The sequence below is a fragment of the Hevea brasiliensis genome, chromosome 1, assembly GCF_030052815.1.
Source record: "Hevea brasiliensis isolate MT/VB/25A 57/8 chromosome 1, ASM3005281v1, whole genome shotgun sequence".
NCBI classification, from domain to species: Eukaryota; Viridiplantae; Streptophyta; class Magnoliopsida; order Malpighiales; family Euphorbiaceae; genus Hevea; species Hevea brasiliensis.
The window spans coordinates 116,855,124-116,873,720 of record NC_079493.1 but is presented as its reverse complement, the minus strand read 5'-3'; the positions used below and the strand labels follow the sequence as shown (position 1 = coordinate 116,873,720).

At 34.3% G+C, this 18,597-nt stretch overlaps 1 protein-coding gene across 1 annotated transcript; it reads left to right on the top strand.

The window, feature by feature from the left end:
* Window positions 1-13,427: 13,427 nt before the first annotated feature.
* On the top strand, window positions 13,428-18,500 carry LOC131180759 (lupeol synthase-like). The gene is made up of 18 exons (XM_058148370.1): window positions 13,428-13,820; window positions 14,025-14,210; window positions 14,300-14,389; window positions 14,485-14,682; window positions 14,800-14,884; window positions 15,013-15,179; window positions 15,333-15,521; window positions 15,636-15,749; window positions 15,867-15,986; window positions 16,113-16,235; window positions 16,328-16,426; window positions 16,665-16,721; window positions 16,963-17,009; window positions 17,135-17,278; window positions 17,342-17,519; window positions 17,779-17,859; window positions 17,948-18,031; window positions 18,280-18,500. Exons 1-18 carry the CDS (start codon window positions 13,620-13,622, stop codon window positions 18,400-18,402), a joined length of 2,286 nt encoding a protein of 761 aa, XP_058004353.1. The 5' UTR covers window positions 13,428-13,619; the 3' UTR covers window positions 18,403-18,500.
* Window positions 18,501-18,597: the final 97 nt, after the last annotated feature.

Here is an 18,597-nt window from a genome sequence, read left to right as displayed (position 1 = left end):
AATTAATTTATAATTAAATGTTATTTAATTAAAAATAGTAACAAAAATATTTAAATTTAATTTTATAACAGTAAAATATTTTCTATTTATTTAGCCATTTCAATTAAATGGGTATAAGTTGATTATTATAATAATAATAATAATAATAATAAGTATTAATTAATTTTAGAAAGTTGAAATAAAAAGAATATTTAATTATTAACATAAAAAATAATATACACTAATTATAAATTAGTCAAATCTCTATATTTTATTTTTAAAATTTTTATGTAGACTATACTTTTTATCTCTCAAATTTTTTAATAAGGATTTCATAATTAAAATAATAAAAAATATAATAATATAATAAAATTATTTATTGAAGATATGCAATAATTTAATATTGATTAAATTATATAATAGTTGATTATGAGATTACAAATTAATAGTCAATTTCTTTAAATTAATAATTATCAATGACCAAGTATTATTATTATTATTATTATTATTATTATTATTATTATTATTATCTTTTAAATTATTTTTTATTTTAAATTATTATTATTATTATTATTATTATTATTATTATTATTATAAAGAGTAATATATGATAAATAATATTTTTATATAAATAAATTTATAAAAAAATAATATAAATAAATTTTAAATATTAAATTTAATTATAAAATATCTTAATTTTTAAAAAATTAAATTAAAAAATAATAATTAAAATAATAAATATTAAAATAGTATTATAAATAATAATGATAATTAAAAAAAATAAAAAAATTTAATAATAATTTATATAAAAAAATATTTATAAAAAATGATACATAATAAATTTAAAAAAAAATATCATGCATCATCTCTTTGGGGATATTATTCTGTTATATATATATATATATATATATATATATATATATATATATATATATATATATATATGTTTCGTTTTGTTATTTGCTCTATTTATTTATTGGTTTTAATGGTTTTTGGTGAATGAGTTGGAGGTACAAGCCATGTGGCACTCATCCAAGTGCTTTTTTTTTTTTGTATGCAGATAGGTAAATCATATAAATAATTTCGTTTTGTTATTTCCTTTATTTATTTATGGGTTTTAATGGTTTTTGGCGAATTAGTTACAGGTCGAGTTGAGGTGATATACAAAAAGTCGTGCATGCAAGATTGTTACTTTACACCTTGTTTGGATGGGTGAAAAGGGGAGAAGAAGGAAAATAGTAAGAAGAAAATAAGTTTGATAAGATGTTTTCTTTTATTTAGAAAAAAGAAGAAAAATAAAAAGAGAGAGGAAAATTTATCTTATTTTTTTTTTAATTTAAAGAGAAAATAAGAAATTAAAGAGTTAAAGTAGTTCATTTTGTTATTTTTTATTTTTTCATTTTTTATTTTATTTATTTATCTAAACACAAAAAAGAAAAATAAGTGATAAAAAATAAAAAAAAATTTCTTCTTTTATTTTTCTTCATCTCTAATTATTTATCCAAAAAGAGTGTTAATATCAAAATTTTGTGCAGCGTTAAAATTAACGTGAAGCTCTTAGCATAAAATTAAGAAAATAGAAATGAAAAAGCAAGTTATACTCAGATGAGTTAAAAATTAACAATAAAAAATTTGAAACTTAAGTATAAAGATATGATGATTGAAAATATTTACAAAAATAAAAATTTTATAATTAAAGACATTCAAAAATTTAAGTTATATATAATTAGTAAATTTTGAGTCAACGTAAAAATTTATTTGACTCAAAATTTACTAAGATATAATTCAAAATTTTAATGGTATTTAAAATTTTCTTTCCCTAATTTTTAACTGGGAGAAGATTTCATGATTAATGAAAAGAGAATTATTTTCTATATAAAATATGACTATTTTCGTAGTAATGAAATTAGGATTACGGGGGATCAGGGATGGAAAAACTTTTTCTATTTATTAAAATTATTAAAAATTTTAATTTTAATAACTAATTTTATTAATTTGTTTCTAAAAATATTTCTTTAAATTAGAAAATAATAATTTTATCAAACTTGATATTTAATAACAATGTCAATTGATACTTTTTGTCTCAATTTTAACGTATTGTGCAAGATTGGCGGCTCACGTAGACATTTTTATAGTTATATTGCATTGTCCATGCATTACTTTGTCCACTCTTGTCTATGTATTTTTTAAAATTTTTATGGTTGTACAATTATTGTCATTTTATAGTTGTGCAAAATACTTCACTTTTATATAATATGTATCAGAATGCGCAACTCATTGTCACTTTTTTTTTCTACATATAATTTACATGTATGATTTATCAAAAAAAAACAATGAATTTGATTACTATTTGATAAAAGATATAAATTTTTATTAATTATAATAAAAATATAAATTTTAATTTTAATTCTTTATATGTAATTCTGTGTTCGTCCCTGAAAGAGATTAACATCACAAATAGAAGAATTATCGAATAGGTTATTTAGCTTTGGTTCATGTGTGAAGAAATGACATAAAATTTAAAAGTAAGAGACTTTTATCTATTGTTATTTAAGCTTGTTGTTATAATAATTATTTGATGATAGTAGAAGATAATAGTATATTCATGAATATAATTATATATAAAGAGAGTGAATTACATAAATATTATTATTCTATTATTTAATTTATTTATTTTTAAATTAATGAATTGCATGGTAGATTACACTTATTAATAAGGTAATCCAATAAATAAAAAAAATATAAAATTTAAAATATTTAGCAAAAGCTTACAAACAATGTACTATCAAAAACAAAAATAATTACGATTACTATTTTTTCCGTACACACAAACTCATAAATCACACAAACTCATAATATCCCAACTATTTCGTGGGGTAACTCTGCACCTGCTTTTATAGCCATGGTAGATTTGAAAAATATTTCCAGTCAAACTTAAATTTGGACTTCTTGACACCATATATATATTACTTTTTTTTTAATCTTCGTAATTAAATTTTAGCTTCTAATTCCTAATTTTATTTAGACTTGAACTCAACACTAATAATAGTGGATATCCAAACATTATAAATGCCTATCTAAAGTTGCTATTCTTGTTTATTCTAGTGATTTTAGGCTACAGACAAAAGGAGAAACTATTGTGTTTCAGATAAGGAGTATAAGGTTGCCAACTTGAAAGTAACTTATATCTTGTAATTTTCATAGTTTCATCTCTAACTTCCCTCCCCCACAGATTTAAATCTATTAAACCTTTTACTTTTTTCCTTACTAATTGATACTGCCTGCCTAAAAATCAAAGTCAAATAGTTAAAGTTATATCGAACATAGAAGGTCAAAGATAGAAATAGCTCCAACATGGCAGAAAAAAAAGGATGTGGATCAAAAGAACAAAGTAAAGACAAAGACCAAACAAGAACTCCGTTCTCCCAAAGTGGCGAACAGAAGCCATACCGAACAAACATTTGCATTAATTGCTAGAAACTAGATTTCACGGACCGAGCAAAAATTACGCATTCAATCCAGTAAAAAGTGAATTTTTTGGATATCACCTTAGAGATTTAGCTAAGATCATCACCGTAAATAAAGTAACGGCTATTCCCTAAAAAAGCCTATAAATACCAACCAAAGGAGAGGAAACAAATACGCTTACTATCTCTATTATTCTCTGTTACTAAAGAATTCTTTAATCTCTCTCTAAAAGATTAAGATCTCTGACTTGAGCGTCATAGTGGCCCACTAGAAGGCCATCCACCTCATCATTTTTTCTTATTATAGGTCTACGTATCATCTGGATCAAGACTTAAAAAGACCACTGTAGCATCAGTGGCGCCGTCTGTGGAAAACCCCAAATCGCCAGCTGAAATATTTACATCTGAGATCACCTCTTTATCCTCCACAACATTCTCTCTTTTTTTGCTACCAGTAGTCTTTAAGTTTTTGAACCTAATTATTATGCAATTTTTTTTGGTTTTTTTCCTCTTTGATGTCTACAGATTTAAGAACCCCAAATAAAGGCATCATTTCTGTCACCCCTACATTGAGAGAGATCTTCCAGCATCGTCCTTAGTCCCAAAGTCGCGCCCACCATCCCTTCCGATGTGCCAACCCATCACACAACATGGCCCCAGATCAGCAAAACCCCTTCCAGGGAATGGCACCAGATCATATTTTCTAGTGCATCCGGGAGATGGAGGCCCAAATTTCATTCCTCAAAGGTTTGATCCCAGGGATAGGGACACTTGCCCCAAAAATAGGAAGAATCATAGAAGCAAACTCATCTGGAACAAAAGGAAAAACACAGGAAGTCACTCGGTCAACGAATAATAACTCAAGAAAAAAGAATGATTGAGACTTAGTGAGCGAACAAGAGGAGCAGTCCGATGAATCACCACTTCCACAGATATATTGGGGATTAGTGAGAGCAATACAAAAATACCAAAAAAGGTTGAGGAAGAAGACATCAGCATGGGAGATGAATCTCAACTGTTCAGGCCAATCCTAGTTGAACGGTTCCCAACTAAATTTAAGTTACCTATCCTCGATAAATATGATGGGACAATAGATTCAAGGAGCCACGTGGCTAACTTCCAAACAACCATGATGCTCCAAAACGTCAATGACTATCACCTGTGCAGAGTATTCTTGACAACACTGATCAACTTAGCACAAAAATGGTACTAGTGCCTCAAGCCCGGATCGATCCAAAACGTTCATCAGCTTGCTACCTAATTTAAGAATAAGTTTGTTTCTTCCATACCTCCTAAAAAGCTATCTTTTGATCTTCAAAAAATAAAACAGTACAAGGGAGAATCATTGAGAGGCTACATTGCTCGTTTTAACACCGAGGTAATACAAGTAGAAAACTTAAACCATGAAACAGTATGTGAAGCTTTAAAAAAGGGAATAAAAAATATTAAAAATTTCATACTCACTTATAAAAAACCCTACCAATTAAATGCAGAGGGCCTAAAAGTATGTCAGATTGGATGATGAGCGATAAGCCCTCGGAGAAGAAAGGAAGTCTAGGCAGAACAGTGATCAAAAGCAAAATAAAAAGAACTACAATTGGGATTAGACTTACCATTCAGATAGAAACAAAGAGCGGGACAGAACGAGATACCACAATTATACTCCTTTGAACGAGCCCAGATCTCGAGTACTTATGTGGATCAAGAAAATGGAGAACAGGTCAAGTGGCTTAAGAAATTGAACCCAAATACTGCAAATAGAAGAGACAAGGGAAAATTTTACAAGTTTCATGAAGATCATGGCCACACAACCAATGAATGCATCAAAGATGAAATAAAGCGACTAATCAGATATGGTTAACTCAGGAAATTCACCAGAGGCAATAGGGGTGAAAGAAGAACACCTACCCTAGAAATAAGGACATCATTTTGGATAAAGATGAAACTTCGATCGGAGTGATCAATGTGATAGCTAGGGGACCAAACACAAGCAAGATAGGCAACAAAAGGCCAGCTGAATGAGTGGTAGCTGAGCAATCCACTATGTTGATAGGAATGAATTAAGCAGAGGGGCGATCACCATAGGGTCGAGCTATAACTAGATAAATCAACCTCATATTGACCCTTTAGTTATGTCTGTGTAGATCAATAGGTACACAGTTCGACGAGTACTAATCGACGCAAGCAACTCGGTCAATCTTCTAATGAAGGAAGTATTGGAGAAGCTCGGGTACAAAATAGAAAATCTAACCAAGGTCATGTATCGCTTGGTCAGCTTGGGAGACAAAACAGTTTTGGTCCTAGGAACTGTAAATCTTGCCACTGTACTGGGTGACAAAGGGCACAAAAAGGAAATCTACACAGAGTTCGTAGTGATTGACATTCCCCTGTCCTATAACATCATCCTCGGTCAACCAATCTTAAATAACAATGACATAGTAATTAGAATGAAGTGGCTATGCATGAAGCTACCAGCCTCAAGAGGTATAGCGGTGGTACGAGGAAGCCAAAAATAAGCACGGGAATATTATAAAAAGTCAACAGAGGTAGTAACAGAGGTGTACCTATCGATTGAATTGCTCAAAAAGCCAGAAAGTCAAATCTCACCTGAACCAATTGATTCAATAATAGAATAAGAGCTAGATAAAGGAAAGAAAGTATGCCTTAGAACAACACTCAGCAGAGCAAGCAGGGAGGCAGTCATCCAGATGCTAAAAAATAGAATAACGACTTTCGCATGGAAGGAGAAGGACATCAAAGGAGTGGATCCAACAATAATAACCCATAGGTTAAATGTCGATCCAGAAGCCAAACCAGTCCAATAAAAGAAGAGGCACTTCGCACCAGAACGACAGTAGGTAATTGAAATAGAAATTAAGAAATTATTGGATGCGGGTTTAATTCGAGAAGTAAAATACCCAACCTGGATAGCCAATGTTGTCCTGGTAAAAAAGGCAAATGGAAAGTGGCGAATATGCATCGACTACACAGATCTCAATAAAACATATCCAAAGGACCATTATTTATTGCCGAGCATTGACAAACTTATAGACACAATAGCAGGACATGCGGTAGTATCACTGGTTGATGCGATATCAGGATATCACCAAATACGGACGGACCCAAAAGATAAAGAGAAAACTGCTTTCCTGATAGACTCGGGGGCATACTATTACAAAGCAATGCCCTTTAGATTGAAGAACGCTGGAGCAACGTATCAAAGGCTCATAGATCTGATGTTCAAGGAATAGAAAGGAAGAACAGTGGAGTTATATATCAATGACATCATCATAAAATCTAAAAAAGTAGAAGATCATGCCAAAGACATAACCTAAGCATTTGATGTGTTGGACAAAATTGGAATGAAGCTGAATCTGGATAAATGCACATTCAGAATAAAGGTAGGGAAATTCCTCGATTACATGGTTTTTAACCGAGGGATCGAGGCGAATCCAGAGAAGATCCGAGCAATCCTTGATATGCAACCTCCAAGCAACATCAAAAAGTACAACAACTAAATGGACGGATCTCCGCATTAGGGAGATTTATAAGTTGCTCAGCCAAGAAATGCCTACCCTTCTTCCAAGCACTAAGAACAAGGAAAAACTTCAAATGGGTCAATGAATGCCAGGTAGCCTTTGAACAAATTAAACAATTTTTATCTTCACTCCCATTGCTTGATTCTCCAAAACCGAGAGCGAGGTTCTTTATCTCTATCTTGCAGTTACAAAGGAAACCATTAGTTCGGTCCTTGTAAGAGAAGAAAAAGGCGAGCAGTGACCTATATATTACACCAGTCAAGTGCTGAAGGGATCAGAACTCAATTACCTAATCTTGGAGAAGCAAGTCTATGCAGTCATATCATTAGTGACAAAATTGAAGTCAGATTGGCGCATAATCGTGGAGGTCCAATAAATTACCTACTAAGAAAGATCTTACATAGACCAGAGACATCCGATCGATTAGTGACATGGTCGGTTAGCTTGGGAGTGAATGACACCGGGTGCATGCCAAGAATAATATTGAAGGCATAGGTACTCACCGACTTCATGGCTAAACTAACCCTAATACTCAAAAGGAAGGACAGTATCAGAGAACATTAGAATGTATGGACAGATGGAGCATTAATCCCTTTCAGTGCAGGAATTAGAATAATAATGGAAGGACAGCACAAAGTAAAGCTAAAGTACGTGGCAAAACCAACTTTCAGAGTAACAAATGACGTAGCAGAATACGAAGCCATCCTCATGGCCCTCCGAATTATCAGAGAGGTAAAAGCCCATAACACCAATCTTTATTACAATTCACAATGAGTTTTTAATCAAGTACGGGAAAATTTTTAAGTACGAGATCAGAACTTGGGAAGGTATGAGCTTTATATCCGAGAAATGCTGGCACTAATCAAGGCTAAGGGAGGAGAAGTTAACATCCTCCAAATACTGAGGGAGGATAATCAAAAAGCTGACAGTCTAGCCAAAGCAGCGGCAACAGGTGAATAACATTTCTCACAATCGATTCCATTGGAGGAGATTTCCATGCTAACCATTGAAAGAGAAGAAGAAGTTCTCCCTATTAAAATTACAGAAACTTGGATGACACCAATCTTCTATTACCTTGACCAAGGCATGCTCCTGGATGATCAACTTTAAGCCAAAAAAATTGTACAAAGATTGACAAGATACAGTATACTCGATGGATGGTTGTACAGACGGTCTCACCTTCAACCATGATTAAAATGCGTTAGTAGAGAAAACGATTTGTTAGTACTACTCGAGATCCATGAGGGGTTATGCGATGCCTACAAAGGAGCAAGAGCGATCACCGAGAAAGCATTTAGGCAAGGATTTTTCTAGCCCACAGTAGTACAAGATGCCAAAGAGTTAGTCCAGAAATGTCAGAAATGCCAAGCACATAGCAACATCCCTCGACAGCTAGCAAAGATAATTTTAGCCATCGGCAGCCCTTGGCCCTTCTATCAATGGGGCATTGACATATTCGGCCCATTTTCCAAATCATTAGGATCATGCAAATTTGTCATCATCGCCATCGATCACTTCACCAAATGGCCAGAAGCAGAAGCATCACAACACGTAACAACATACCAAGCAATTACCTTCATCAAAGAAAATGTCTTCTATAGATTCGGAGTCCCTAAAATCATCATAACAGATAATGGCACACAGTTCGCTAGTGAAAAAAGCAAAAAAACTATGCACCAAATGGGGGATTGACCTCCGCTTTATTTCAACTTACCACCCTCAGACAAATAGGATGACCAAAGTCAAAATCGAACAATTCTTTAAGAACTTAAGAAGTGGTTAGGAGAAGCCAAAGGAGCATAGCCCAACCATCTACCAAACGTCCTATGGACCTACAGAACAACACCAAGAACGGCAACTGTAGAAACACCATTCTCACTTACATATGGATCAAAAGTAGCAATACTAGCAGAAGTCAACATTCCATCTACTCGAACAGAACACCCTAAAGAGGCTTTGCAAGAAGATGAACTACGACTAAACCTTGACACAGCAGAAGAGCTCAGAGAAACTGCTTTCATCCGGATGGGACATTATAGACAGAAAATGATGAGCATGCACAACAGGAAAGTGAGAAACCGAGCGTTCATGGCAAGAGAACATGTCCTTAAAAGAGATGACGTCACTGAAGGATTAGTAAAAGCAGGAAAGTTAGGAGCAATTGGATCAAATCTTATGTAATTTCAAAAGTTATCCACCCAGGAACCTACAAGCTGGCTGAGACAAGTGGAAGAATACTAACCTGAACTTGGAATATATGTAATCCTCAAAAATATTATCAATAAAAGTATCTGTTCATTTTTTCAGAAGTCTTTCCAATGGTGCTTAGCCCATCCACAGCGATAGTCTGCCGGACTAAACTAATCTAAGGGTGCTTAACCCATCCATGGCAATAGTACGCCAAGTTAAAATAATCCAAGAATGTCTAAGCCATCTGAATCAAATTGAAGATATTTACAAACCCAAGGATATTTAGCTAATTCACCAAACGATAACATATCATAGAAAACACGTTGATAAGCTACTCATATTAAATCAAGGTAAACCACAGTTACTTTTATAAATTTATATTACCTTATCTTTTCGAATTGTTAAGATGATTGCTACATAACCGAATAATTTGGCAATTAATATGTGTCTATAAAATTAACTCGGCCGGAGGGTCCAAGCGGTAAGAATTCAACATACAAGAGAATGAAAAAAATAACTTCTTTCATTTATAAAGTTTTTTACAAAATCATTACAAAAGTTTTCAAGCAGAGGGGCTTACATCATCACCCTCGCCCACCTGCCCGCCCTCCGTATCTTTCTCTCCTTCCCCCCTTCCAAGTTTCTCTACCCAGGAGAAATCATCTTCCAGGTAGTGCTTCTGCAACTCAATGACCATATCATTTTGTGATTTCACATAAATCTAAGCGATCTAATTATCGGTCACAGTAAGCTCTCCCTTAAAAACTTTAATTTTCTTGGTTAAGCTCTCTTGCATAGATGAGTGACTCTCCCAAGTAACAGCTAGTTCATCTTGAAGAGTAGTAAATTGATCCTTCATTTGTTGCAGCTCGCCCTACAAGTCTTTGGCTCTCTTCTCAGAAGCAGCCGTAGTGTTAGTAAGTAAATGAAGTTTAGTCTCCTACGAACTAACTTAGCCACACAAAGCTCTATTTTTCTCGCACATAATGTAAGTACAAGCCAGTTTTTCCATCAAAAGTGACATCGATTATAGGGCCAGGTCGTCATCATGCTCCCCCTCCAACCTAGATCATTCAAGCAGAAGAGTATACTTATTGGCTAACTAGTTAGCCAGTTCGAAATTATCCACCACAGATTCACTGGCCAGAGCTTGTTCGACCGACTGTTTGTGCAGTGGAGGAGGAGGAGGAACAGCTTCAGTTCTCTCAATCTCTAGTTAGGAAGTCTGGGTCTCCAGAGTAGGAACACTTGAAGGCGGGGAAGGAGGTGGGTCAACCCTCACCCGTTTAGGATCCAACGGGGATGCATCTTCGATCGGACGAGCATCTTTTTTCTTCTTTCGAATCAATAGCTCAATATTTTTTGCCCAACTTTCCATATCTATAAAAAGAAAAGAATTTCAGTAAGTAAAAATAAAATAAGAGAAGAAGCAAAAGTTTTTATGCTCCAAAGGCAACTTTTATAGTGTTTAGCTGCCATAGGGTCCCGGTCACATAAGTCAATTCCCACCATCTGGATTTGGCTTCCAGTAGAACTTTTATCGATATCTTATTGTCTCGAATAAGGGATTTTATTTTCCTCTCAACAGCTTTTTCTTTGGCGTCCAGTCTCAGTTTACGGACCTTTTGTGCACCAAACAATTCCAAGATGTCCGGATTCCACCCCATTGCTCGTTGCTTGTATCCTCTACAAAGAATAATTTATCTTTCCAATTTTTCAACGAAGAGGAAAGCCCGACAAATAATCCCATCCTTTTTTGAGAATGAAAATGTCAATATTCCTCATTCTCCTGAATGTTAAGCTGGAAAAACATAGAGAACATGCGGGCTAAAAGCATGCAACCTCCTTTTTCGGCACAAAGCTTGGAATCCTGAGAGTAGCCTCCAAGAGTTGGGATGCATTTGAGACATGGACACTTGGTAGTATTTCAAAATTTTCACATCCAGAGGGTCTAATGGCAAGCACAGGCCTGACCTCAATTGCTCTTCATATATCGCTACCCGCACAGGATGAAGAAAGATACTATCAGCTCACCCGCTTGCTCCAGTGAGTGAGAGACAATATCACTCGATAGATATCCCGTAGATCCTTGAAAATTCTAGAACATTCCACCCAATGAGAGAAGACGAAGTCTCAGAAACCCCTCTAGGCGCATTTCCTCTCGATGAACCCGCTTTAGCACCTAGAATGGAACCACCAGCATTTGGACCTGTAATCTCGGGAAACTTCACCCCTTATGCTGGATTCTTGCTGGAAAACAGTTCTCGGGTACTTGAATTCTTACTATAGACAACCTTAAGTGACTAGGGAGTGGCACTCGAATCACCGATGTCGCTCAAATCACTCATTTCTCGACGAAAACAGAAAAGAAAAAAGAAAAATATAAATGACAATGCAAAAAATACCTTCAATAGAGTGACTCAAAGGAAATCGAAGACAAAGATGAAGCACACTACCAGAAATTCCAAAAAAGAGAAGAAATTAAAAGAAAAAACGTAAAAGGAAGAGAAAGAGAAAGAGGGGTTTTTTTTTTAAAAGGAAAGAGGCAATTAATTACTCTGATAAATGAACCGTCACCTGCCACCTTCTAGCTTACCAAGAAAAATTTAAATAGTGCCAGCTCATAATAAAACAACCACTCAATGAATGCCTAATAGCTTTCCCCAAAAGTTATAAAAACAATGATCGAAGAAGTCACGTGAGCAGTCATATCACATTATGGCCAAACGATCAAACAACGAACATGAATGTATGCAAGACAAGAAGGGACAATGAGAGCGGTGCAAAAATAAAATAAAAAATAACAAATAAATAAAAATAAATCCATTTCATTTCCAAAAGATTAGATTACATTATTGGGTGGATCCTTTCCAGCCTGATCATCAATTACAGATGTATCTACATTCTACTCTACCTATATTCTACCCATTTTGCTTCCACAACTCGGACACCTCCACAGTTCAGACACCTCCCGATCTCAAGATGTCGTTTAAGATATATGTGGAGATTGGGGGGATACCCAAAAATCAAAGTCAAATAGTCAAAGTTATGTCCAGCATGGAAGGTCAAAGATAGAAATAGCTTCAATGTGGCAGAACAAGAAGGACATGGATCAAAAGAACCGAGCAAAGACAAAGACTGAACAAGAACTTTGTTCGCCTAAAGCGGCGAACAGAAGCCATACTGAACAAACATGTGCATTAAATGGCTAGAAACTAGATTTCATGGACCGAGCAACAATTACGCATTCAATTCAGTAAAAAACACATTTTATTGATATCACCTTAGAGATTTAGTCAAGATCACCACTGTAAATAAAGCAATGGCTATTCCCTAAAAAAGCCTATAAATACCAATCAAAGAAGAGAAAATAAGTACGCTTACTATCTCTATTATTCTCTGTTACTCAAGAATTCTTTAATCTCTCTCTAAAGGATTAGGATCTCTGACTTTAGCGTCAGAGTAGCTCACCAGAATGCCATCCACCTCAATTTTTTTTCTTATTGCAGATTTACGTATCATCTGGGTCAAGACCAAAAAAGACCATTGGTAGCATCACTAACCATCTTAGTGTTTTTCAATTGTTAATTATCAGGCATAATCGAAACTAGTAATATAGAAGAAGATAAGCTACCAATGTGGAGGCTAAAGATAGCAGGAGGCAATGATCTTCACATGTACAGCACAAACAATTTTCTTGGAAGGCAAATATGGAAGTTCGATCTTGATGGTGGTTTCCCATAAGAGCGAGCTCATGTTGAGGCTGCTCGTAAAAATTTCTGGAAATATCGATTCCAAGTCAAGTCTAGCTCTGACCTTCTTTGGCAATTCCAGGCACATATATATAATAAACATCCCACTACATATATACTCAACTCCTCTCTCTCTCTATCTCTTTACAAAACTTGCTCAATTACTAAAATTCAAAAAATTCAATAATATTGATGAAGCAGGTAGATTTTTTAATTTTTTTTAGATTTTATTATTTATTTTAAAAGATTCACACAACAAGTATCTAGATTGAAGTGCTCAACAAGTTTAATTTTATTAAACATAATAATATTTTAAAATTTTAATGGTGTTAAAAATTTATTTTAATAGGGTTATATAAGTAATTTAATACAATAATATGAAAATTAAAAAAAAAAGAGAATAATTTTTTTCTTTTACATAAATAGACACATAAATGACTCAGTGACAAATAGACCACTGACTCAAAACCCCACTCAATAATCAATTGTAGGCAGATCCGCCCAATGTGATACCAAACTAAGCTTTTATAAGATTTTGGTGGCTTTTCAAGTTGAATTTAATTTCTTGTCTGACTTTCTGCTCCTCTCTAAGCTAGAGAAAGTTGCCTGCGTCTTCCTAGTCTATCTCTATAAATAGATGTATCCTGCAAGGTTTAGGCACTCATATATATGCATATAGAAGAAAAGTTGGCATGTGGAGGCTTAAGATTGCGGAGGGTAGCAAAAGCCCTTACATATACAGCACAAACAACTTTCTTGGAAGGCAAACATGGGAGTTTGATCCTGACGCCGGCACTCCTGAAGAGCGAGTTGAGGTTGAAGATGCTCGTCAAAATTTCTGGAAAAATCGATTTCATGTCAAGTCCAGCTCTGACCTTCTTTGGCAGTTTCAGGTATATATATATATACCTATTGATTAATTAATTAATTAACTAACCAATCCACCTGCCACGAAAATTATATTCCTTGGCAAAGCTCCTGATACTTGTTAATGGCATTGGCAATGTTTCAAACCATTAGGCCTGAAAACTGTCTCAAAGCAAAAATTTTCCATTGGATAACCTTGCCATTTCCTCATTTCTTGTAATCAAATACAGTTTCTAAGGGAGAAAAAGTTTAAACAAACAATTCCTCAAGTTAAGGTTGAAGATGGCGAGGAAATCACAAGTGAAACTGCTACAGCGGCTTTAAGGAGGAGCGTCCACCTGTTCTCAGCCTTGCAGGCCGGTGATGGCCATTGGTGTGCAGAAAATGGAGGGCTACTGTTCTTTTTGCCTCCTTTGGTGATTATTCTCTGAATCTCCATTTCCGTTATGATTACTAATTATTAGCATTACTATAAATCCATTATCTAACTCATCATTTCTTGCAGGTTTTTTCTCTGTACATTACAGGACATCTTAATGATGTGTTTTCTGCAGAGCATTGGAAAGAGATGTTGCGTTACATATATTGTCATCAGGTAACATTGGCATGTAAAAGAAATAAGATTTTCCATAATTTGAAGCTACCCTTTTTCTTGTTCTGAATTTTAAAAGTGGAACTTCTGCCTTCCAGAATGAAGATGGTGGATGGGGAATACACATTGAGGGTGAGAGCACAATGTTTGGTACAGTTCTCTGCTATGTATGTATGCGTATACTTGGCGAAGAACGCGACGGTGGCAAAGAAAATGCTTGTGAAAGAGGGAGAAAATGGATTCTTGATCATGGTGGGGCAATTGCTATACCATCTTGGGGAAAGACATGGCTTTCGGTATGATCATATTTACAGTTGGTAGAGTGAATTTGTTTGTCTTCTAGATTAATTCTAATTACATCGATTCACTATAGTTAATTTAGTTCCAAATGGTCGAAATTTCCTCTGCTGTAGATACTTGGTGTGTATGAGTGGGATGGAAGCAACCCTATGCCCCCAGAGTTTTGGGTCTTTCCTACTATTTTTCCCTTTCATCCAGGTTTTCATTTTTATGTTAATTATTATTCTTTTGGGTTTACAAGATTAAGTGTTTAATATGAATAAGGGGAGAAACTGATCTTCTAATCTTCTTACATAATCACCTTATATATTATTTCATAACTGCAGCAAAAATGTTCTGTTACTGTCGGATCACTTACATGCCTATGTCGTACTTGTATGGGAAGAGGTTTGTTGGTCCAATCACACCTCTCATTTTACAAATAAGGGAAGAAATCTATAATGAACTGTACCACAAAATCAATTGGAAGAGCGTGCGCCATTTATGTGCAAAGGTGAGAGTTTGATCTAATGTTCACTTTTTGCTTTTCAAGAATTGATCTGCAACTGTAATTTCACAACATTTTTCTTGTTCAAGGCAACTATTGAGTCCATTAATTGTTCAGACAAATAGTGTGTGATTATACGAAAATGAATTGTTATTGCAGGAAGACAACTACTATCCCCATCCTATGATACAAAAATTGATATGGGATGCTCTTTACACTTTTAGCGAGCCTCTTTTCACCTGTTGGCCCTTAAACAAATTGAGAGAAAAGGCTCTCAAAATAACGATGGATCACATTCATTATGAAGATGAAAACAGCCGATTCATTACCATTGGATGCGTCGAAAAGGTAATTCAGTTATGGTTCGATAGAAGAAATATATTATGGATATCTTACTAATAATTTTTGTCTGCTATATATTGGTTCTCATTCTTTGAATTCTTGCATATTCAAATGGACCAGCCACTTTGTATGCTTGCTTGCTGGGTTGAAGATCCCAATGGGGATGCTTTTAAGAAGCATCTTGCTAGGATAGCTGATTACATTTGGGTAGGAGAAGATGGAATAAAGATGCAGGTTGGTACATAATTCACGCTTACATTTATTAGCATGTTTTATTTTGAAAGTATCCCAATAGAAGAAGTATACCAGAAGTTAGAATAGAATACATTACTATGCTGAATTCAATTGTAGAGTTTTGGCAGTCAAATATGGGATACAAGTCTTGCCCTCCAAGGTTTGATTGCTAGCAATCTCTCCGATGAAATAGGACCTACACTCAAGGAAGGGCACAACTTCCTCAAGAATTCTCAGGTTTCCAATTTTATGAACTAAAATGGTTTCTTCTTTTTACCATCAAGAATATGATGTATAACAAGTGATTTTTTTTTTACTATTTTGTTTTGTTCTTTGTTTTCTGATCCCATTCAACTCCAAAAGTTAACTGAGAATCCTTCTGGCAACTACAAAAAAATGTTTCGTCATGCATCCAAAGGAGCTTGGACCTTCTCTGATAAAGATCATGGATGGCAAGTTTCTGACTGCACAGCAGAAAGTTTCAAGGTAATTATATTGTTTTTGTGAAAGTTTAAACAGGATGAGAATTAAGCATTATGATAATTTCTATATTAACTAAATTTTATTGTTTTCCATAGTGTTGCCTGCTTTTCTCATTGATGCCTCCTGAAATTGTTGGTGAGAAAATGGAAACTGACAAGATGTATGATTCAGTCAATCTAATGCTTTCCCTTCAGGTAATGGTTAGTTGCACTGAAAAAATACCATTAGATTAATAGTATAATGATCCAATGTTTGCCTTCTTGTGTAGGAAATCATAAATTCAAATTAATCCTGTCATTCCTTTCCTCTTTCCTTTGAACAAAAAAAAAAAAGATTATTCTAACACCTTTATCATATTCACTTATATTTGCTCCTTGCTATTGCATAGTTTTCACAAATTAACATCCTGCATAATTTTACAAACTATTGCAGAGTAAAAATGGTGGTTTCTCAGCTTGGGAGCCAGCAGGAGCGAGATCATGGTTGGAGGTAACTAATTCACGGTGAACCAAACTTATTAATAAAACTTTCTTCAAAATGCTACTTGCATTTTATGAGAGATATCGAAACCAAAATTTGAATCCTTACCTAACTTGAAGTTTATATGTTTGATTTTTTAATATGGCCTTTGAAGTATTTTTCCAAAGGGTCCAGAGGTATTAATTTGTTTGAATGGTTGTTTGACAAAATTATGATATATTGATTGACCTGTGCCAATTTTTTCAACTAGTGGCTAAATCCTGTGGAGTTTATGGAGGACCTTGTAATTGAGCATGAGTAAGGTTCTTATACCATTTTCATTTGTAAAAAGCTACAATAGTCTTAAAACCTTTCCTTTTCCTCTAGGTATAGCCTATAGATACCTTAATTTCCCTAGAAGACTAATAAAAATAGTGATTCAGGTATGTGGAGTGCACTTCATCATCAATCCAAGCATTAGTTCTGTTTAAAATGTTATACCCAGAGCACAGGGAGGAAGAGATTGAAAATTCCATTGCAAGTGCTGCAGGGTTCATAGAAGACATTCAAAATCCTGATGGTTCATGGTATGGTTAATTTGGTTTTTTCTTCTTGTTAGCCCAAAAAATAACAAATATCTATTATGAAAGGTATGGAAATTGGGGAATATGCTTCACCTATGGGACATGGTTTGGACTTGGAGGATTAGCTGCTTCTGGCAGAACATATGAAAATTGTCTTGCTATTCGTAGAGGTGTTGATTTTCTACTCAAATCACAAAGAGATGATGGTGGATGGGCAGAGAGTTACCTTTCATGTCCAAAGAAGGTATTGCCTTGGTTTATATATATATATATATATATATATATATATATATATATATATACACACACACTTTTTTTGAGTATCTTGGAAGGCAATGATTGTCTATTTATCAGAATTTTTTGAGCTTCTGATCTCATGCACTATAAGACGACAGACGCTCAACCGTATTACTAAAAAGATATCTTACATAATAGTTAGTTGGGTTTTTCTTCATTATATAAGTTCCATCCACGTGTACTTTGGCTCATTGATTTGAATACAGGTTTATGTTCCTTCTGAGGGTGATCAATTCAATTTGGTTCAGACAGCATGGGCTTTAATGGGTTTGATTCATGGAGGACAGGTTAGTTTACAAATCAAATTAACATACTCCTATAGTTACATGATTGCTTTTTTCATTCAAAGTTGTTCAAACTTTTCTTGTAAACAAGGCAAAGAGAGACCCTACACCTCTTCATCGTGCTGCAAAGTTATTAATCAATTCTCAAACAGAACTCGGTGATTTTCCACAGCAGGTATCTCCTATTGCTCCGCAAACTTCAAAACAAAAAAAAAAAAAAATCCGGAACCGTTAATCCAATAACTAAACTCTATAAGCTTACAATTTTGTTGTGCCTGGAATAGTGTTTGAATTTGCTATATACGTCCATTGTCTAACTACTTGTGCTCGACTCCAGTGATAAAGTGAGATCACTTTAGGAATGGATGTCTGGATTTGAATCTTACCAATATAAAACTGATGATTTGCTTACATTTACGGCAGGAGCTCTCAGGATCATTCATGAGGAATTGCATGCTACACTATGCATTATTTAGGAATATTTTCCCCATGTGGGCTTTGGCAGAATATCGGAGGCATGTACCATTACCTTCCAAAAATATATGAAATCAATCAGGGATTATGAGTGGTTCCAACACCGAATCAAGAAGCCTGCTGATTAATAAATGGGTATTTGAATCAAATGTGTTCGCTGCTTTGTAATAATAGATGAATTGTGATTTATGATTGATATCAGGGTAATCAATCTAAATTGCACCTTATTTTTCGGTACATTGCTTTACCGATTACGATTTTCATACA

What these genes read in the sequence shown, in the direction of transcription:
- LOC131180759 (XM_058148370.1), top strand. Translation starts at nt 13,620, where the DNA reads ATGTGGAGGCTTAAGATTGCGGAGGGTAGCAAAAGCCCTTACATATAC. An exon ending in TGTTCTTTTTGCCTCCTTTG is followed by an intron (nt 14,211 to 14,299) that starts GTGATTATTCTC and finishes CATTTCTTGCAG; the next exon opens with GTTTTTTCTCTGTACATTAC. An exon ending in TATTTTTCCCTTTCATCCAG is followed by an intron (nt 14,885 to 15,012) that starts GTTTTCATTTTT and finishes TCATAACTGCAG; the next exon opens with CAAAAATGTTCTGTTACTGT.